General features: G+C 36.6%; 4 protein-coding genes and 1 pseudogene across 7 annotated transcripts; all 5 read left to right on the top strand.

Annotated features, from left to right (window-relative positions):
* Window positions 1-3,132: 3,132 nt before the first annotated feature.
* Window positions 3,133-4,001, top strand: LOC147925594 (uncharacterized). The gene is made up of 2 exons (XM_087492686.1): window positions 3,133-3,396; window positions 3,501-4,001. Exons 1-2 carry the CDS (start codon window positions 3,133-3,135, stop codon window positions 3,999-4,001), a joined length of 765 nt encoding a protein of 254 aa, XP_087348812.1.
* A 4,711-nt stretch (window positions 4,002-8,712) lies between these two features.
* Window positions 8,713-12,178, top strand: LOC104775364 (glycerophosphodiester phosphodiesterase GDPDL1-like). 4 transcript variants are annotated; one of them, XR_015584963.1, is made up of 8 exons: window positions 8,713-9,044; window positions 9,235-9,528; window positions 9,629-10,249; window positions 10,345-10,383; window positions 10,579-10,779; window positions 10,994-11,136; window positions 11,213-11,696; window positions 11,786-12,178. XR_015584963.1 is itself a non-coding variant. In XM_087492390.1 (8 exons), the coding sequence occupies exons 1-8, from the start codon at window positions 8,894-8,896 to the stop codon at window positions 12,049-12,051; spliced, it is 2,283 nt and encodes a 760-aa protein (XP_087348516.1). In that variant the 5' UTR covers window positions 8,713-8,893; the 3' UTR covers window positions 12,052-12,178. The 4 variants fall into 4 exon arrangements, 2 of the variants coding, with proteins under 2 accessions (XP_087348516.1, XP_087348517.1); XR_015584962.1 differs by having other exon boundaries at window positions 10,455-10,779; XM_087492390.1 differs by having other exon boundaries at window positions 10,455-10,739.
* Window positions 12,179-14,130: 1,952 nt separating this feature from the next.
* Window positions 14,131-15,229, top strand: LOC104773222 (LEAF RUST 10 DISEASE-RESISTANCE LOCUS RECEPTOR-LIKE PROTEIN KINASE-like 2.7). The gene is given in 2 exon segments (XM_010497805.3): window positions 14,131-14,776; window positions 14,901-15,229. Coding segments are annotated over 2 exon segments (975 nt in total).
* Window positions 15,230-15,284: 55 nt separating this feature from the next.
* On the top strand, window positions 15,285-16,414 carry LOC104773232 (LEAF RUST 10 DISEASE-RESISTANCE LOCUS RECEPTOR-LIKE PROTEIN KINASE-like 2.8). Its single transcript, XM_087492685.1, has 4 exons — window positions 15,285-15,573; window positions 15,660-15,686; window positions 15,782-15,838; window positions 15,921-16,414. Exons 1-4 carry the CDS (start codon window positions 15,285-15,287, stop codon window positions 16,412-16,414), a joined length of 867 nt encoding a protein of 288 aa, XP_087348811.1.
* A 5,539-nt stretch (window positions 16,415-21,953) lies between these two features.
* Window positions 21,954-22,382, top strand: LOC147925593 (LEAF RUST 10 DISEASE-RESISTANCE LOCUS RECEPTOR-LIKE PROTEIN KINASE-like 2.5 pseudogene; annotated as a pseudogene).
* The last annotated feature ends 93 nt before the right edge of the window (window positions 22,383-22,475 follow it).

The raw sequence follows: 22,475 nt of genomic DNA, 5'->3' as shown, positions 1-22,475 counted from the left end.
TGGTGTGAGACAACAAAAACACGACCCTAGGTCGTTTTCTCCCTTTTAAACCTTGGTTCAATGGTTTCCTTAAACCAAACCGGTCCAAATCAATAATTAAATCAATCTGGTTGAACCAGAAGTAAGTGGTGTCGACCGACACCAACATGGGTGTCGATCAACACCCACCCCCAAAACGCAGAGTTTTGGTTCGCGGGCGTTACAACTTTCAAAAATAAAATAAATATACATGGATGAAGATGATTTTTTAGCTTCATTCCCTCATTGGGCTTTAATCGAAATTTAGTAATGTTGAATTGCATCTATAATTGTTTTTTACAGACACCAAAATTTTATTATACATATATAATTAAAAATTAAAAAATAATCAGAAGACAAAGAAGGAAAGAAGAAATACATAAAAAAAACATTTGAACAAAATAAGATAAATCTAAAAAAATATATAATCACACTCTTATCATGAGTTATGAACCCATACAAGAACATAAACAAAACAAAAAAAAATAGAATTTGAGATATGGTGGATGATGATGTGAGAATGGTTATTAATAGGATTTCAAGGGATGGAAGTTACATTTCTAAAATAATTTATTATACATATGTAATTGAAAATTAAAAATAATAGGAAGACAAAGAAGAAAGGAAGAAATACATAAAAACAAAGAAATAAATTTTGAACAAAATAAGATAAATCTAATAAAATATATAATCACACTCTTACCATGAGTTTTGAACCCAAGCAAGAACATAAACAAAACAAAAATAAATATTTAGAATTTGAGATATAGGTTATGATGATGTGAGATAGTTATTTATAGGATTTCAAAGGATGAAAGTTACATTTCTAAAATAATATATTACACATATGTAATTGAAAATTAAATAATAAGAAGACAGAGAAGGAAGGAAAAAATACATAAAAAATGAACAAAATATAAGATAAATCTAACAAAATATATAATCACACTTTTACCATGAGTTTTGAACACATGCAAGAACATAAACAAAACAAAGAAAATATTTAGAATTTGAGATATGGTGGATGATGATGTGAGAATGGTTATTTATAAGATTTGAAGGGATGAAAGTTACATTTCTAAAATAATTTAATTAGAGGAGTTACAGTTATAATTTATAGTATGTTTGAATGAAAATGAATGGAAAATAGTCAATTCATATTTATGTAATTTCAGTTACAATTTAGTAGCAATGTGTGGATTTAAAATATAGATTAATGTACATTATTATATTTCTATTTAATTAAAAATAAATATTATTTTTTAGAAATTAAATGCTAAATGGACCAAGGAGAGAGTGAATAATTGTTTTTACAGCCACCAAAAATTTATAATACATATATAATTGAAAATTAAAAATATAAGAAGACAAATAAAGAAGGAAAAAATACCTAAAAACCAAGAAATAAATTTGAACAAAATATAAGAGAAATCTAAAAAAGATATAATCACACTCTTACTATGAGTTTTGAACCCATGCAAGAACATAAACAAAAAAAAGAAAATATTTAGAATTTGAGATATGGTGGATGATGATGTGAGAATGGTTATTTATAAGATTTCAAGGGATGAAAGTTACATTTCTAAAATAATTTAATTAGAGGAGTTACAGTTATAATTTATAGTGTGTTTGAATGAAAATGAATGAAAAAATAGTCAATTCATATTTATGTAACTTCAGTTACAATTTAGTAGTAAAGTGTGAATTTAAAGTATAGATTAATGTACATAATTATATTTTTACTTAATGAAAAATAAATATTATTTTTTAGAAATTAAATGCTAAATGGACCAAAAATAATTGTTTTTTCCAGCCACCAAAAATTTATAATACATATGTAATTGAAAATTAGAACTATAAGAAGACAAATAAAGAAGGAAGAAATACATAACATTGGTGAAAACGACATGAAGATCATTCCTTTCTGGGTGCAAATCCAAGGTATTCCCACTCTCTATTTAACGAATGTTACGGCTAGATGGGTTGGCAATAGGATTGGATATGTTATGGATGTAGATTATGATGAGAATGTCAACCAAGTGGGAGCGGTAAGGGTTAGGATAGCCAGGAACATTGATGATCCTCTACGTTTCCAGAAGAACATAAATTTTGCTCTTGATGGAACACTGTGATTAAGTATCGATATGAGCGACTTAGAAATTTCTGTACCAAGTGTGGATCACTAAAACACGATGTAAAAGAATGTTCCTTAACCTTTGACAACACTGATCCACCGGAGTCTGATGATGGAAGTGATGATGATCGACAATTTGATGTGCAAGACAACATGTCTGAATCCGATACTCTGCCACCAGTGGATCCTGCAACTCTCATTCCTGGTCTCCAAATGCCACCACCAAACACTTTTTTTCATGGTCAAGATACACACATCACGTCTTCATCCTCCCTTCCAAGTGTCTTCGAAGATACGAAATTAACAGCCGAGAGAATTCGGTATCTTCACGCCAAGTTCTCAAAGAAAGATGAAGTCACAACGGCAACAGGAGATTTCCTAGACAAAGTTTCCAACAATGCTCAACAGGAGTTTGCTTTCTTGAAGCGTAAGAGGATCAGGTTTGAAACGGCTTTCAACAAAGCCGAGGCTGCAGATGAGTTGACGGTCCTGTGTCAACTCAGGAAGAAGGAAAAACGGGAGGCATATGTGGACTCATGTTCTGTTAATAATGGATTCGACGGAGGCGCGGGGGGGCCCGATACCCCCAGATCCTATATGAAGATCATCTCCTGGAACTGTCAGGGCTTGGCTCAGCCGTTGACGTCTTCTCGTTTAACTAAACTATGTTTTTCTTCTAAGTGTGATATTCTCTTTCTGTCAGAAACTCTTAATAACTCTGGGTTTGTAACTAAAGTAAAGGATGATCTAGGATTTGATGATGTTTTAATTCAGCCCCCTCAAGGAAGGAGTGGAGGCTTAGCTCTAATGTGGAGGATTTAATAACTCTTGGTGTCCAAGGATGAACGACTTATTGATGTTGTTGTAGCTCTTAATAATAACTATTTCCACTTGTCTTGTGTGTATGGCCACCCTATACAGAGTGAACGACATATTTTATGGGAAAGATTTGAAAATATGGCTCCTGTTCGCAATGCTCCATGGTTTTACTTGGTGACTTCAATGAAATAATCTCAAATGGGGAGAAAATTGGCGGTCCTGCAAGAGCTGAGTGGACTTTTAGGGATTTTTGTCATATGATATCAATGTGTGACTTAAAGGACATCAGAACTAGGGGAAACAGATTCTCTTGGGTGGGAGAAAGATATTCTCACACTGTGCAATGTTGTCTAGACAGAGCTATGACAAATACTGCAGGAGCAGCTACGTTTCCTAATGCTGAAGCCCACTTTTTGGAGTTTTCGGTTCAGATCACAAACCAGTTCTTTTATATTTGAAAAATAACAACAAACAACGTAAAAGAACTTTTTATTTTGATAAGAGACTGTGTGATGTTCCCGATTTTAAGGAGATTGTCCATCGGGGTTGGACTGGAGATAATGAAAGTGAAGATATGCCTATCAACACCAGGATAAACAACTACAGGAAAGCGATGGCTGATCTGAAATATCGATCACAGCTTAATGCTGATGAAAGGATTAAGTTACTACAATCGCAAATAAACAAGGCTATGGAGAGTGTGTTACGTGAGGACCGTATACGCATTTCTCAATTACATTTGGATCTAACTAAAGTGTATAAAGATGAGGAGATTCATTGGAAACAAAAGAGTCGTAACCAGTGGATGCACGAAGGAGACAGAAATACGAGCTTTTTCCATGCTTGTGCTCAAACAAGAGCTGCAAAAAACAATCTCATCTCGATCACTGATGAGGGAGTAAACATAATTCGGGGTGATAGGAATATCGGCGACCATGCTCAGAGTTTCTTTTCTAATCTCTACTCTACCAATGGACATTTTGTTTCGCCTCAGGAATTTGCAGATTTTGTGCCACTGGTCACAACATAGATAAATGATGACCTAACTCGAGAGTTTAATGATGAAGAGATATATGAAGCTGTCTGTTTAATTGGAGATGACAAAACCCCAGGACCTGACGGTTTAACAGCACGCTTCTATAAAAGTTGTTGGGACAAGGTTGGAAAGAATGTTATCAAAGAAGTGAAACATTTTTTTGACACATCTCTAATGAAACAGAGTATTAACCAGACGAACATTTGTATGATTCCAAAGATAGACAAGCCCATAACCCTTTCGGACTTTCGACCAATCGCTCTATGTAACGTTTTATACAAGATAGTGTCGAAATGTCTGGTTCACAGACTCAAACCTCACCTCAATAACTTAGTTTCGGAGGCCCAGACAGCTTTTATTCCAGGCCATTTGATACAAGATAATGTGATGATAGCACATGAACTAATGCATAGTCTAAAGGTTTGAAAGCGTGTATCTCAGTCCTATATGGCTGTAAAAACAGATGTAAGCAAGGCTTACGACACAGTGGAGTGGAATTTCTTTGAAACAACACTAAAACTGTTTGGTTTCTGTGACAAATGGGTTGGATGGATCATGGCAACGGTACGTTCGGTCAATTACTCTGTTCTTATCAATGGAGCTCCGTATGGAAACATTATACCCCAACGTGGAATTAGGAAAGGGGATCTGTTATCTCCGTATCTTTTTATCCTTTGTTCGGACATCTTAAGCCATTTAATAAACTCTTAAGTATACTATGGAGAAATCAAAGGAATCCAAATCGGTATGGGAGTTCCCCGAATCACACATCTACAGTTTGCAGACGATTCACTATTTTTTTGCCAAGCAAACAGAAAAAATTGTCAGGCTCTAAAATATGTTTTTGACGTTTACGAGTACTACTCGGGTCAAAAGATAAACACATCCAAATCAATGATAACATTTGGTTCCCGGGTCTATGGATCTACTAAAGGTAGACTCAAACAAATTTTAAACATTGCAAATCATGGAGGAGTGGGAAAATATTTGGGTTTACCTGAATAATTCGGATGAAAGAAGACATAAAAGTTCAACTTCATCATAGATAGAGTTAAGAAACGAACATCAAGCTGGACAACCAAACAATTGTCTCCTGCTGGAAAGGAGATCATGTTAAAATCGGTAGCGATTTCCATGCCAGTCTATGCGATGTCGTGTTTTAAACTTCCTAAAGGTGTCACTTCAGAATTAGAGTCTCTCCTTATGAACTTTTGGTGGGAAAGGAATTCAAATAAAAGAGGTATACCATGGATTGCATGGAACAAGCTCAAGCTAACGAAGAAAGAAGGAGGTTTGGGCTTTAGAGATTTGGAAACTTTCAATGATGCTCTGCTCGCAAAACAGGCATGGCGTCTAATTCAATATTCAGACTCTCTTTTTGCTAAGGTGATGAAAGCACGTTATTTTAAAGATGATATACAGTGCTTGATGCAAAATCTCGTAAGAACCAATCTTATGGTTGGTCTTCCCTTTTAGTTGGACTAAATCTTATTAAGAGAGGCACGCGATATATTGTAGGTAATGGTAAAACTATTAGACTGGGAATGGATAATGTTCTTTCATCTCACCCTCCCAGAACTGTAACACCATTGTCACCTGATCTCAATCTCTCTTTAGACCAATTAATTGAAAAACAGAATCAGTCTCGCTCATGGAATTCATCAAAAATCACATCAATGATCACTGATGGTGATGGTGAGCTCCTTAATAAACTTCATCTCTCTATTGTGGAAACAGAGGATAAACTTATATGGAACTACTCTCTCTCTGGCGAATATACAGTCAAGTCTGGATACTGGTTTTTAAGACATGATCCTCATGCAGTTGATGTGAATCGGTTAGATATCCATGGATCAAAAGATCTTAAACAACAAATATGGAGACTTCGATTAATGACAAAAATTAAGCACTTTCTCTGGCGTGTAGTCTCTCGTGCGCTTCCAACCACTACACGTTTAAGATCAAGAGGGATGACAATAGAAGCCATTTGCCCCAGATGTAGACAAGAGGATGAAACTATACTCCATGCTCTCTTCACATGCCCTTTTGCAAAAAAGGTCTGGCGTACCTCTAACACACCCTTACTAGATGTCAATCATCTAGCACAAGATGCAGAGAGTAATCTATCAATTATCATCAAGCAATCGATCCAACAGAATTCCAATACTTTTGATTCCTTACTTCTTTTTTGGCTACTTTGGCGTATTTGGAAGGCTAGGAATAACTCTATCTTTAATGATTATCGAGAAGGGGCTTCTAAAACGGTTTTACTATCAATCGCTGAAACAAAGGAGTGGATAAACATCTCAACAGTCTCAGTCCATCGTGATAGCAGACATTCTCCTGTTATAAATTCATCTCCATGGATACCTCCCATTTTCCCAATAAAGAAATGCAATTTTGATGCAGGTTTCGACATTGTAAATCATACAGTCACAGGTGGTTGGATAGTTAGAGATCATCACGGTAAGGAACTCATTTGGGGTGCAACGAAACTAACTGATGCAGAAAAATCACTGGAGGCTGAAGCAAAGGCTTTAATATTGGCTCTAGAACAAACATGGCAACAAGGATATGGTGCAGTCATCTTTGAAGGCGACAATGAATCTTTGTGCAAGCTGATTAATGGATCTTACAATAATGCATCTCTATCAAACCTTCTGCAGGATATAATGTTTTGGGCATCAAAATTCAGTTTCATCAGATTTAAATTTATAAAAAGGGAATATAACAATGTGTCTCATACTTTAGCAAAATTTGGTTGTAGAGATCATAAGCACTATGTTGAGCCTGTAATGGTTCCAGAATGGCTTGTCCTTCCTCTTTGTAATGACATTTCCTAAATCAATATAATCAGATTTTGAGTATAAAAAAAACAAATAAATAAATTTGAACAAAATATAAGAGAAATAAAAAAAAAGTATATAATCAGACACTCTTACCATGAGTTTTGAATCCATGCAAGAACATAAACAAAACAAGTAATATTTAGAATATGAGATATGGTGGATGATGATGTGAGAATGATTATTTATAAGATTTCAAGGGATGGAAGTTACATTTCTAAAATAATTTATTATACATATGTAATTGAAAATTAAAAATAATAAGAATACAAAGAAGGAAGGAAGAAATACATAAAACAAAGAATAAAATTTTACAAATTATATAATCACATTCTTACTATGAGGTTTGAACCCATGCAAGAACATAAACAAAACAAAGAAAATATTTAGGATTCTAGATATGGTGGATGATGATGTGAGAATGATTATTAATGGGATTCCAAGGGGTTGAAAGTTACATTTCTAATATAATTTAATTAGAGGAGTTACAATTATAATTAATAATGTGTTGGAATGAAATGAATGGTCAAATAAAATAGTCAATTCATAATTTATGTAATTTTAGTTACAATTTAGTAGTAAAATGTGGATTTAAAGTATAGATTAATGTACATTATTACATTTTTATTTAATTTAAAATAATTATTATTTTTAAAAAACTTAATAATTATTATTTTTAGTATATATATATATATATATATATTATTTTTAAAATTTAATTAAATTTATTGTACAACACCAATAAGAGTAGAACAGCTGTTCACCTTTTCTCTCATTTGTGTCCCCTGTTCAAAAACTCGGCCGCGGAGGCCGATTAGGCGCCGATTAATCGCTTGGCGGCAGAGGTCCGCCGCGATTTCAGCCAAATCGGAGTAAAAATCGGAAACAAAAAAAAAGTTAGTAAATTTTGTCTTCTTTGACTTAAATTAGTATGATATAAGTTAGATCTATTATTTAGTTCTTGAAATCAGTTGAATCGGAAGTGAATTCACTGAAAAACAAGTTGAAAAATGAGGGGCGGCCATAGTTTAGGGTTGCAGATGTCAAGTGGAGAAGATGATGTCGAAATGACCATTTTGCCCCTAATTAAATAAAATTGACAAAAAAACACAACTTCTAGAAGTAGAACTCGGGACACATTTACTGTATGTAGTCACATAAACCACTAGACTATGATTAAATCTTAATAATATTATACAATTGTAACTTATTATAGACATAAATAGATAAAAGCCCTAAAATTAGTCCCCGATTAATTCCTGATTTAAATCCGATTAATTGCTAGACGCTCCCTCACATCCCACTAACGCCTAGCTATTTTTAAAACAGGGTCTGTGTCTTTAGATGTCAAGACACAGACGCTTCATCTCAAGATTAAATATTCTCTCTCCTTCTTTTAATTTATTATTATTATTATTATTATTTATTTGACTTTCATAAAAAGACATCCCATAAGTTGTGTGATGGGAATGCTCTTAGCATACTTGATATGGCAAATAAATGACAAATACTATTCAAATGTTCTTTTTCTTCACCACCTTAAATCACGTCCAAGCAAAATGAATAGTAGACCATTATTTTGGAGTAGGTTCACAAATATTCTCAACAATTTTAAAAAGAAAAGTAAAAAAATGGAAGAGAGAAATGAGAACTGTTGAAAAACTATTGAGAGATTCATTAAATATATGTTAATATAGATTTGGTTTAAAATTTATTTATTTTTTGTTCAAAATTGAAATAATTAATTTAATTAAATTATTACTACTAAAATATTATATTTGAGAGATTATAATAAGAGTCGCTATCTAGTAATAAGGCCATTTGATTTTTAAAAGAGCTCTGATTGGTCAATTATAAATAAACTAATAAAGCCAATTTATCAATGCTCTTGTGTCTTGAGTCTCCCTATATTTGTTCAGTCAACGACTAAGGCCAATTCATTAAAGACGAGTTCTTGAGTCTTAGTCTCTCTGTATTTCTCCATTATGACTTCAATGTTTATACATCAAGAAGAAAAAAAAAGCTTTAAACGCTATTATTATGTGGTGTAGTTCTGATACCCGGCTAGGTTATCCAAAAATGCTACTGTTACGATCTTCAACGCTTTTGTTATGTGGTGTAGTTCTGATTCAGCTGTTCGCTCCTCAAATCGATGCTCAAAGATCAAGAAGTCGATGGCAGACACTCAATGGTGAGAGTTGGATCCCACTTTCTCTCTTTCTTTCTTTCTTTTCCGCATGGTTTTCAATAAATTATGTTGAAACAAGAGTCCTTTAATAACCAAGTCCAATAATTACTTTGATTGTGGTAGCATATATACTTTTGTCGGACTAAATATAACTTTTCGGAATATTACTTCTTATGACTTTATTAATTACTAGGTGAAGCTCCACGTGTGATTGCTCGTGGTGGGTTTTCTGGATTGTTACCGGATTCGAGTATTGATGCTTACAATCTTGCAATCCAGACAAGTGTAGACGATGTTGTTCTATGGTGTGATGTTCAGCTAACCAAAGACGGGGCTGGGATTTGCTTCCCTGATTTAAATATGGCTAATGCTTCGAATATTGAACTTGTGTACCCAAATCGCAAAAACTTTTACCCGGTTAATGGAGTCACTACTCAGGGTTGGTTCGCGATTGATTCCACCTTGAGAGATCTACAGAATGTAGCCTGTAAGCGTTTATGACTAAGTTAGTGCTTTTGTAGAATGTTACATTAAGTTTTGTTTTTTCTCCTGTAACTTCTCACAAATATTTTTTCTTATTACCTTAGTATTTCGAGGAATACCATCGCGATCAAATAAGTTCGATGGAAATGGATATACAATTCTGACGATTCAAAATGTAGCCGAGCAGATTAAGCCACAAGGAGGTTTTTGGTTAAATGCTCAGCACGATGCATTCTACGAGCAACACAATTTAAGCATGAGTAGTTTTATAGTATCAGCCTCAAGAACTGTTTCCATTAATTTCATATCTTCCCCTGAAGTGAATTTCTTTATGAAAATTGCTGGCCATTTCAAGCATAACGGACCGAGCTTTGTGTTCCAGTTTCTTGCAAAAGAAGATTTCGAGCCGACCACAAACCAAACATACGGTTCTATCTTGAGTAACCTAACGTTTGTCAAGACGTTTTCTTCAGGGATTCTTGTTCCCAAGTCATATATATTGCAACTTGATAACAAGCAGTACTTGATTCCACATACATCCTTAGTTCAAGATGCTCACAAAGCGGGATTAGAAGTATATGTGTCAGGTTTCGCAAATGATGCTGATATTGCTCATAACTACAGTTTCGATCCAGTGTCTGAGTATCTATCTTTTGTGGACAATGGCGATTTTTCTGTCGATGGTGTGGTCTCTGATTTTCCCTTAACTGCATCTGCATCCATTGGTAAGCAATCTCTCTTTTGCAGACACCATTTTGTCCTTAAAAAAAGGATATATATTCGAAATTAATTTTTATTTTTTTCTTCATATTTTCCTTAGATTGCTTCTCCCACATTGGCAGGAACGCTACGAAACAAGGTAACGACAGTAATTACTTTGCATTTTAATCGCAATTAGAAAGATTAAAATTAAGTTAATTCGTACCTCAGTGGATTTTCTTGTAATATCAAAAAATGGTGCGAGTGGGGACTATCCTGGATGTACGAACTTGGCATATGAGAAGGCAATCAAAGATGGTGCTGATGTTATTGATTGCTCGGTCCAAATGTGCAGCGACGGTACACCCTTTTGCTCAAATTCTATCGATCTCGGGGATAGCACAATGGTCGCACAAACTCCTTTCAGAAACCGTCTAACAACTGTTTCTGAAATTAGCTCAAATGGTGGGGTATACACTTTTAGTCTAACATGGCCTGAGATCCAAAATTTGACTCGTAAGTTTCCCTTCAAAGTTTCCACTTGCTTCAGAAAAATGTAAGTCTGTGTTGTTACTACACTATTGTTCCTACTATTTCTAGTTTCTACTCACTTAGACTAAAGAGGTTATATATAGATGCAAATACTTGTTTTCTTAAAAAAACTAACATTCTCCTAGCTTGATATGTTGTGGACAAAATTATTACTAGTTAATTTAGCGATTACATAACTTGGAAAGTTACAGTAACTATATTCCCATATTTTTGTGCAGCTGCTATTTCAAACCCTTACAGGTCAAATAGTATGTTAAGGAATCCGAATGAGTCAAATTCTGGAAATCTTATTTCGCTTTCTCAATTCCTAGACTTGGCAAAGAACTCCACATCTCTCTCCGGTGTTTTGATCATTGTTGAGGTGAGTTATCATCTATAATTACCTTCTTTTAATCATAAAACATGAATCAATCATGTGCCTTTTTTGTTTCCTCCAGAATGTAGTGTACCTGAGAGAGAAGCAAGGGCTCGACGTTATTAGAGCGGTTCTGGACACACTCACAGAAACTGGTTACAACAACATAACCACAACAAAGGTCATGATTCAGTCTACGAACAGCTCGGTTCTACGGGAATTCAAAAAGCAGAGCAAGTACGAGACTGTCTACAGAATTGAAGAAACCATTAGTGATATTCTTGACTCGGCTATACAAGACATAAAGAAATTTGCTAACGCTGTTGTCATCGGAAAATCATCAGTCTTTCCCGCCACTAAAAGGTTTGTCACTGGGCAAACCGCGGTTGTTGAGAGGCTGCAGAAGTCTCAGCTTCAGGTTTATGTGGAACTGTTTCAGAATGAGTTTGTCTCTCAAAAACTCGACAGCTTCTACGATGCAACTATTGAGATAAACACATATACCTATGGACTCGGTATCAACGGAACCATCACCGAATACCCTTTCACAGCAGCAAGATACAAACGTAAGTGGTTTAAATTTACACCAAAAGGGTCTCACAACCAAAAAAAAAGAATATTAACATCAATACGTAACTTTGTTTATCTTCTTCAGGGAATCGATGTTTGGGCAGAAAAGTAATACCACCTTACATGTCAGCCATTGAACCCGGTGGCCTCTTAAATTATCTTGTGAGTCCTCTGTCCTTACCTCCGGCCGAAGCTCCAAACCTTGTTTTCACAAATGCTGATGTCAGTGAGCCACCACTACCTCCGGTAGCAAAAGCATTAACCTCATCAACCAATGCAGGAGCACCTAGCGGACAAACCCGACTCCCTATTTTTCTCTCTGGTTTTTTTGCCTCTCTTCTACTTATGTGAGCAACGCTAGATCTCATCTCCTCTCTGTTTTATAATATCTTTAGGCCTCGCGTGTTTTTCCTTGGGTAAACTCAGTCAAATCTTAATTTGTAGCAACCATATTTTTCATAAAAATTCTTATTCACTCTTTTTAATTTGCCAATCAAAATACAATAATATGCCTAAATATTTCAAAAAAAATCAATAATTAAAATCAGAAAAATCAGCATATGCCTTTCTTCATGAGCATCTGTTAAAATTCTCTAATGTGAATTTTGATTCTTACAATCTTATATTATATAAGAAGGTTTTTCTCAACTTTTGTTATGAAGATGATACTTGGCTTTATCTATATGACACATGTATTATGTTATTGTTTGGGCCTAATTAACTAAATTCATTTGTGCTTTGTACTTAATTAACTAGAGGCCCATAGAAAAAAAAAATCTCAACATTTCCTTCTTCCCTTCTTCAACCCTTTCCTATCTAAATCATCATTTATCAGTTTATGGTTTCGTCATAGGAAAAAAACTGATTATAGTTTACTTTAGAATTATAATTTTGGGTTTCAATCTTATCTATGTGATTCATGGACAAGAAAAGATTCTAAATTATGTAAAAATGTATTTTTGGGTTTCAATCTTATAAATGATTCATGGGTAAGAAAGGATTCTAAATTATGTTAGATTGTGGGATGTTTCTCTGTTCTCAAAAATCTCTTATAAATTCATAAAATTTTGGTTCAAATTTAAATTCTGGGTTTCCATTCTTGGGTTTAGTTTCTGGTCTTTAATATTATATAATCTAATGGTAAGATGTTTTATGTAAGTAATTTGATAATTCCTTACTTATTTATTCCTCATTAGATCTTACCAATTCATTTTCCATAATATTAGAATTCAATCCCTAACTACTCTTCTTTTAAAACAGTTTTTTCAGTCATTAGGTTCCTATCAAATATAATATATTTTTAATTATCGTTCCAAATTTCAATAGATATTATTGAATAACTTTTTTATATATATTATTTGTAAGTTATCATGTTTGTTGTTAGCATTAATACTACATAGACAAAATTATGTGAGAATGTTTGACAAATTTATTTATTCCTTAAAACTTCATCTGTAAATATACTGTTTTCTTATATAAAACTTGAACTTATAATTTTTTTTGAACTTAAAAAAAGAAATCTAATAACAACTGAACTTATAATTTTTTATTTTTTTTCTACATAAAATACCTACAACTTTTGGTGTAAAATATGCCCCAAAAATTTTGACGCACTAATCCTTGGCTTCACTTGCTTGGTCTATGGGCGGGGCTTTGAACCATGTTTTATTTTAATTTCAGGGTTCACGTGTTTGTTAGTTGTGTTAATACTACTATATCAGAAAAAGGATGAACTATCATGATTTAATATGTTGAACATGTTAGGTTTTGTTCCTTTCATTTATTTGAGAATCTCTATTTTTTTTTTCTTTGGGATATTTATGTGGTAAAGCAGGCTAAAAATATATATTTCAAACTATTACAAAAAGGAAAATTGTATGTTACTATGTTTAAAAAATCATGTTATTAATGTAAGCTAATAAGAAACTAAAATTTTCTCAAATTACTAAAATTTAAAAACAATGTAGGCTAAACCCGTGCATAGCACGGGATGACTTCTAGTTAGTATGACTTTTCCAGACGGCTAAATTTGTTAGTCTCGTAAATTGTCCTTTGGACTTGTCTCTTTGACAGCTTTAGAGGATGAAGACAGACAAGCACATATAGAGGAGATAAGAGATCGTATATACGGACAAGTCTGTTCATTCCATAGAAAGTTTGGCCATCTCTTTTTCTCTCTACATCACTTTCTCTGCTCCCCTCAGACCAATGACCAATCTTTCTCTGTCATCAATTCGCGTGTAGACTAAGTTAAAAAAATTAGCGAAGTCTTTCAGAGTCATAGTCAACTAATAAAACCATTTTGATAATAAAAAAAGATATCTTGAGTTTTTTTTTGTGTTGTCCACTATGTCACCTTGACTTGGTGTTTATGCTTCTCTCTAAGCCAAATTTAGAATACACACTGTTAATATAGATCTCTAACAAATAATGTACTATCCCCTTACTTCTTGTTTGATCTTTCTCTTCCTCTTCTCCTTATTCTACCATCTTCCTTGTGCTTCAAGTAAACAAGAACTTGAATGGTGTGAGACTCTGTTTCAGTGCGGAGATATCAGCGCAGGTTTCCCCTTCTGGGGAGGAAATCGTCCCGAATCTTGCGGTAATGCATCGCTGGAGCTTCACTGCGACATCAAAAACATTACCTCTTTAAATATCTCCAACCTAAGCTACAATGTCCTCCAAATAAATCAAACATCTAATACCCTCAAACTAGTCAGAGCAGACCTGTTAGGTTCTTTTTGCTCCGCTACATTCAATTCCACAATATTGCCTCTCGAAATCTCTGAGGTTTTGCCGATCTACAAGAGCCTCACTATTTTCTATCTCTGCAACCCTCGTCTTCAGTACCTTTCCAGTTATACATGTCCTGGGAGTGGGAGAGGTCTTGTCTCAGCGTATCAAAGCCCTAATTATCATAGCTCCTGCCAAGGAAGTTTCACAGTTAAAGTTCCTACAAGTTTCTTTCCAGAAGTGTAAAAATTGAATCTAGCTTTCTTGGAAAGTGTTCTAAGAAAAGGATTTGAGGTGAAAGTGAAGAACGATGAGATACTGTGTGAAGAATGTTCATCCTCTCGTAAGTTACACTAAGTATACATTTTTTATAAATTTTTTATTTTTGTGGTAATTTTTCTTCTTATTTGTTTATCTCCTCCTTCAACAAACACTATTTCTGATTCCATATTGTGTTGTTTTATCAGCTGCGCTTTATAGACGCTGCGCGCAACCGTTTAGTTGTGGCGATCAGGGCGGTCTCTTGTTCCCTTTCTGGATACATGGTAGAGAAGACTGTGGCCACCCAGATTTTAAGCTCCACTGTAGCAGCAGATTGGCAGAGCTTAACGTCTCCGCAGGGACGTTCAGAATCTTAGATGCAAACTATGACTCTCGTATCGTAAGACTTGCCAGATCGGATTTTAAGGACATTATGTGTCCCACAAAACCACTACATGTGCCTTTCGATAAAAGCGTCGTCCTTCCATTCGCTCCTGACACCATGATGCTCACAATTTATTACCACTTCCGCTAACGTTGGAAGTCTTGTGTGTGGGAATTATGACGAAGATTCAAACAACAACTATGAGATGAGAAATATAACTGACGTTAATAGTGGCCGTGTGTCTACTAACTTGAAGGAATCTTGCAATTCATACGTCAGTATACCTATGCCTGGATCGGCGTTGTACACGCTGCGTCCAGAGAATTTAACGAAGACTCTTGAACAGGGTTTCGAGCTTGAACTTAATCAAGACTGTTCAGTGTGTTTAGAGTCTAAGGGTGCTTGTGGATACAATGAGACTTCAAGATCATTTGTCTGCTATTGTAACGATGGAACCTTCGGGAATAATTGTAGCTCTAAAAAGAAAAGTCACGGTAAACTATATATTCTCTTGTCTCTTCAAGATCGAGTTTGGTACCATTCTGACATATTCTTATTTGTACAATTTTCACTTGTACAGGGACTTTGGTCAAAGCAATTCCCATAGGTGAGTTTTGCTAGCGAGAGAAATTTCAAACCGTTTTCGTTTCCAACATTAAATAAGAAGTTACTCACTCAACATTTTCTGTTTTTTTTTTCTAGTTGGGGGTTCAGTAGCAGGAGTTGTTTTGTTCCTGGTCTTCTTAACGTCGCTTCCCTGTTTGCTCCGGAAGAGAGAAACACGGCTGAGACAACAGAATCTGAAGGCTCAATTCCACTCGAACACTATCTTTTGTGGAAGTGAAGAGAATTACAAAATCTTTTGTGGAAGTGGTTGGGACAGGCGGATTTGAAATTGTTTATCGAGGAACACTTAGTGACAGTCGTATGGTTGCGGTGAAGGTCTTGAAAGACTCAAAGGGCAATGGTGAAGACTTCATCAATGAAGTTGCTAGCATGAGCAGAAATTCTCATCTCAACATTGTCTCCTTGCTTGGTTTCTGCTCTGAAGGTTCTAAAAGAGCAATTATATATGAGTTTTTGGGAAATGGGTCCCTTGATAAGTTCATCTCAAGCAACAACTCGGTCAATATGGATTGGGAGGCACTATATAGAATCGCGCTCGGAGTTGCTCGTGGTCTAGAGTACTTGCACCATGGCTGCAAAACAAGGATTGTACATTTCGACATTAAACCACAAAATGTACTCTTAGATGACAACTTCTGTCCCAAAGTTTCGGACTTTGGTCTCGCTAAGCTATGTGAGAAGAAAGAGAGCTGTGGATTGTTGGTCTAAATTCACGAAGTCATGAAGAGACTCCAGGTGGTATAGAGGGTTCAAAAAAAAAGAAAAGGGAAAATAAGAAGAGATAATAGTTTCTAGATAGAGTAGAAGGTTCACTTTATGAACAAGATCAGAGGAACGATTGATATCTCTTTGGGTCGTCTCTCTCAGTGACATCACATTGTCGAGCCCGTACGAGCTGCAGAAACAGAGCACGCGATGGGTTCACCAGTCAAGCTGCCTACAAGATTGCTTCAAATCAGGACCGTGATTGAAGCTGCTTCACCTGACTTGTGTAAGAGCCAAGCACAATTTGTCGGGTGAGTCTAGATCCTTCTCTTTGAGCCTATAAAAGAGTTGGACTGTATCTTGTAGATAAGAGAGGTGAGGTGAATAAGTTTGTAAGAGAGAGAGAAAAGTTGTAAAGAACCCTAAAGGCTCAAGCTTGAGCAAAGTCTTAGTGGATTTCCGAGAACCTCTCGGCCAGACGTAGCGACCTATTCTGGGTCGTGAACTGGATAAATTTGCTGTGTGTTCTTTACTGTCTTTTTTCAAGCTTTTACTTACAAACAAGAGAATAGAACAAGAGAGTTGAGAGAGCTAATCCTGAGTTACAAGATTTAAGATCTCACTAAGTGTTCTTAAATCCTCACAGTTTGGTATCAGAGCACCGGGTTCTTCAACCTAGGGGCAAGGAGAGCCTCACAAGATGTCTTCGGGCAGGGTTGAGGTGGAGAAGTTCGATGGAGAAGGTGACTATATCCTGTGGAAAGAGAAGCTGTTGGCACACTTGGAGATGATGGGTCTATTGGACGGTCTTGGTGAAGAAGACGTTGCAAAAGATACAGAGGTTGCTGAATCAACCGCAGAAACTGGTGATAAAGTAACTCCTGTATCAGAAGACGCTGTCCTAAAAGAAAAGAGAGGAAAAGCCAGATCCACTATCATTCTAAGTGTCGGGAACAATGTTCTGAGAAAAATCATCAAGCAGAAGACAGCAGCAGGTATGCTCAAGGTCCTAGATAAGTTATTTATGGCTGAGTCTCTGCCAAATCGTATATACTTGAAGCAAAGGCTCTATGGGTACAAGATGAATGATAGTATGACGATTGAGGAGAACGTGAATGACTTTCTCAAGTTAATCTCAGACTTGGAGAATGTTAATGTTGTAGTTCCAAATGAAGACCAAGCTATTGTCTTGCTCATGTCACTACCAAAGCCGTTTGATCAGCTGAAGGATACACTGAAGTACTGCAAGACAACACTTCATCTGGAAGAAATTACAAGCGCCATAAGGTCGAAAATCTTGGAGTTAGGAGCAAGTGGTAAGCTGCTGAAGAACAACTCAGACGGTTTATTTGTTCAAGACAAAGGCAGACTAGAAAGCAAGGGGAAAGGTTCTAACAAAAACAAGAACAAAACGAAGTCTAAGAGTGGAGGAAAGGTGTGTTGGATCTGTGGTAAGGAGGGTCATTTCAAGAAGCAATGCTATGTATGGAAAGAAAGGAACAAACAGGGCGAAGCTTCCACTGTCATTGCACAAGCAACCGATGCAGCTGCTTTGATGGTTTCAAGCGCACTACTAGGCTTTGCAGAAGTCACCCCAGACACATGGATTCTTGACACAGGATGTTCCTTCCATATGACCTGCAGAAAAGATTGGATCATAGATTTCAAGGAGACTACAAGTGGAAAAGTGAGAATGGGAAACGACACCTACTCTGATGTCAAGGGGATTGGAGATGTCAGAATGGTGAACAAGGATGGGTCTACGATCTTACTCACAGAAGTCAGATATATTCCCGAGATGTCAAAGAACCTCATATCACTGGGAACCTTAGAAGACAAGGGCTGTTGGTTTGAATCAAAGAAAGGTATTCTAAAGATATTCAAAGATGATATTACTGCACTAACTGGAAAGAAAGAGAATACTTTGTATTTTTTCCAGGGAACTACTGTTGCAGGAGATGTGAATGTCGTAGACAAGAGCAAAGATGAGACCAGTCTATGGCATAGTAGACTTGGACACATTGGTGCAAAAGGGTTGCAAGTGTTGGTCAGTAAGGGTCATCTTGATAAGAACAGGATAAAGGAGTTGCACTTCTGTGAAAACTGTGTGTATGGAAAATCACACAGGGTGAGTTTTGGAATCGCAAAACACGTCACCAAGGACAGACTCGACTATGTGCATTCAGACTTATGGGGGTCTCCGAATGTACCATTCTCTCTTAGTAAGTGCCAGTATTTCATCACATTCATAGATGATTATACTAGAAGAACGTGGATCTACTTTATCAAGACAAAGGATGAAGCTTTCAGCAAGTTTGTAGAATGGAAGACACAGATTGAGAATCAACAAACGAAGAAGGTCAAGATTCTGAGAACAGATAACGGGTTGGAGTTCTGCAATCAAGAGTTTGATTCCTACTACAAACAAGAAGGAGTCGTTAGGCATAGGACGTGTGCTTACACACCACAACAAAATGGTGTTGCTGAAAGAATGAACAGGACCATCATGAACAAAGTCAGATGCATGTTAAGTGAATCAGGATTGGGGAAGCAATTTTGGGCGGAAGCAGCCTCTACAGCCGTGTTCCTCATTAACAAAAGTCCAAGCTCTGCAATTGAGTTTGACATTCCTGATGAGAAGTGGACTGGTCATCCACCAGAATACAAGCTGCTCAAGAAATTTGGATCCATTGCTTACATTCATTCAGATCAAGGGAAACTAAATCCAAGAGCAAAGAAAGGGGTCTTTCTAGGGTATCCAGATGGCGTAAACGGGTTCAAGGTATGGCTGTTAGAAGAAAGGAAGTGTGTAGTTTCTAGAGATGTTGTTTTTCAAGAAAATCAAATGTACAAAGAGATGAAGCAGATCGACATGCCTGATGAAGAGAAACAATTTACGGAGGCAGAAAGAATTCTCATAGAGTTAAAGGGTTTGTCAGTAGATGAAGAAGTTCAAGTTGAAGGAGGAGAATCTTCAAACCAAGAACGAGCATCTACATCAAAGGCAAGTACGGTTGAAAAACAATTAGTAGAAGAGGGTTCTGATGATGATGGTCTAGAGAACTATCTACTGGCCAGGGATAGGACTCGTAGACAGATCAAAGCTCCACTAAGGTTTGATGAAGAAGATGACAGTCTTGTTGGGTTTGCTCTAACAATGACAGAAGATGGTGAAGCCTCAGAACCAGAAACCTTCGAAGAAGCAATGAGAAGTCCTGAACGTGAAAAGTGGAAACAAGCAACAGAGGAGGAAATGGACTCAATGAAGAGAAATGACACATGGGATGTTATTGACAAACCTGAGTCAAAGAAAGTAATAGGCTCTAAGTGGATATTCAAAAGGAAGGCAGGAATCCCTGGAGTTGAGCCACCAAGGTACAAAGCAAGGTTAGTTGCTAAGGGGTATTCACAGAGAGAAGGAATTGATTACCAAGAAATATTTGCACCTGTAGTCAAACACGTGTCTATCAGGTTTCTTCTCTCTATTGTGGCTCATTTTGACATGGAATTGGAACAACTTGATGTGAAGACTGCATTCTTGCATGGAACCTTGGATGAGTTTATCTTGATGAGTCAACCTGAAGGATATGAAGTTGAAGGAAGCACAAGAAAAGTTTGTCTGCTTAAGAAATCTCTTTATGGGCTGAAACAGTCTCCAAGGCTGTGGAACCAGAGATTTGATTCTTTCATGATCAACTCAGGCTATCAGAGAAGCCAGTATGATCCTTGTGTTTATTCTCAACAGTTTGATAATGGTGCATACATCTACTTGATGTTGTACGTAGATGACATGCTCATAGCTTCAAAGGACAAGGATCAAATCAAGAAGCTGAAAGGATTACTCAACCAAGAGTTTGAAATGAAGGATTTAGGACCGACAAAGAATATCCTTGGAATGCAGATCAAGAGAGACAGAGTTCACGGTACATTAGAGCTGTCTCAGAGTGAATATGTTGGAAAAGTTTTAAGAACTTTCGGAATGGATCAGTCAAAGGCCTCAGACACACCGCTGGGTGCTCATTTCAGATTAAGAGCTGCCACAGAACAGACTCTCAGAAAAGAGGAGGAGTACATGAGGTTAATTCCCTATCCTAATGCTATTGGAAGCATTATGTACTCTATGATTGGATCAAGACCAGATTTGGCGTATCCAATGGGGGTTGTAAGCCGATACATGAGCAGACCCTCAAAAGAACATTGGCAGGCAGTGAAGTGGGTTCTGAGGTACATGAAGGGGACACAAGAAAGGTGTCTAAAGTTTCAGAAAGAAGAAAAATTCGAGATTAAAGGCTACTGTGATTCAGATTATGCAACAGATCTGGATAAGAGAAGGTCCATCACAGGTTATGTATTCACAGCAGGTGGGAATACAATAAGCTGGAAGTCATGTTTACAGAGAGTAGTTGCTATGTCATCTACTGAAGCAGAATACATGGCTTTAGCAGAAGCAGTAAAAGAAGCTATATGGCTGAAAGGGTTAGCTGCAGAGATGGGTTTTAAGCAAGAGGCAGTAGAGGTTATGAGTGACTCACAAAGTGCTATTGCTCTGTCCAAGAACTCAGTTCATCATGAGAGGACAAAGCACATAGATGTTAGATATCATTTCATAAGGGAGAAGATCGCCAATGGAGAGATTCAAGTTGTCAAGATATCAACAACCTGGAATCCTACGGACATCTTCACCAAGACAGTACCAGTGAGTAAGCTTCAAGATGCACTGAAGCTTCTCAGGGTCTCCAGCGACTGAGAGACCACAGAACCGAGATTGGAAATCATGAAACGCTAAGAAGGTAAGACCGTTGAAATTTAAACCAAGGAGGAGTTTTGTGGATTGTTGGTCTAAATTCACGAAGTCATGAAGAGACTCCAGGTGGTATAGAGGGTTCAAAAAAAAAGAAAAGGGAAAATAAGAAGAGATAATAGTTTCTAGATAGAGTAGAAGGTTCACTTTATGAACAAGATCAGAGGAACGATTGATATCTCTTTGGGTCGTCTCTCTTAGTGACATCACATTGTCGAGCCCGTACGAGCTGCAGAAACAGAGCACGCGATGGGTTCACCAGTCAAGCTGCCTACAAGATTGCTTCAAATCAGGACCGTGATTGAAGCTGCTTCACCTGACTTGTGTAAGAGCCAAGCACAATTTGTCGGGTGAGTCTAGATCCTTCTCTTTGAGCCTATAAAAGAGTTGGACTGTATCTTGTAGATAAGAGAGGTGAGGTGAATAAGTTTGTAAGAGAGAGAGAAAAGTTGTAAAGAACCCTAAAGGCTCAAGCTTGAGCAAAGTCTTAGTGGATTTCCGAGAACCTCTCGGCCAGACGTAGCGACCTATTCTGGGTCGTGAACTGGATAAATTTGCTGTGTGTTCTTTACTGTCTTTTTTTCAAGCTTTTACTTACAAACAAGAGAATAGAACAAGAGAGTTGAGAGAGCTAATCCTGAGTTACAAGATTTAAGATCTCACTAAGTGTTCTTAAATCCTCACAAGAGCATCCTATCTTTGCTAGACACAAGAGGTACAGTAGGGTACATTGCGCCATAGATGATCTCCAGAGTTTATGGGAATGTGTCGCACAAGTCAGATGTGTATAGCTATGGAATGTTGGTTCTTGAGATTATTGGTGCAAGGAACAAAGAAAAATCTAATCAAGCCTCTTCTTCTAACACAAGTTCGATGTACTTTCCTGAATGGATCTATAGGGATCTTGAATTAGTAAAGTCGAGAAGGGATATTGAGAATGGAATCAACAACAAGGAAGACGAGCTAGCAAAAAAGATGACATTGGTGGGCTTGTGGTGTATTCATCCTTCTCCACTAGATCGCCCACCGATGAACAGAGTTGTAGAAATGATGGAAGGAAGCTTGGATGCTCTTGAAGTCCCTCCTAGGCCTGTTTTCCAAATCCCCACAGTGGCTTTTCAAGAATCTTCAACATTTTCAGCGGATACCTCTGTTTACACTCAAGAATGATCCAAGAAGCCTCCTTGGAAACTATTAAAGCACGAAAGCAGCTATACATATATTCAAAAAAATATTCTTGTAAATGCTCTTTGGTGTTTGGTG

This window comes from Camelina sativa, chromosome 16 (assembly GCF_030686135.1).
Source record: "Camelina sativa cultivar CO46 ecotype springtype chromosome 16, ASM3068613v1".
In the NCBI taxonomy this organism is placed as follows: Eukaryota; Viridiplantae; Streptophyta; class Magnoliopsida; order Brassicales; family Brassicaceae; genus Camelina; species Camelina sativa.
Note: the sequence above shows the minus strand (reverse complement) of the source record. Positions and strands in the feature narration are given on the sequence as shown.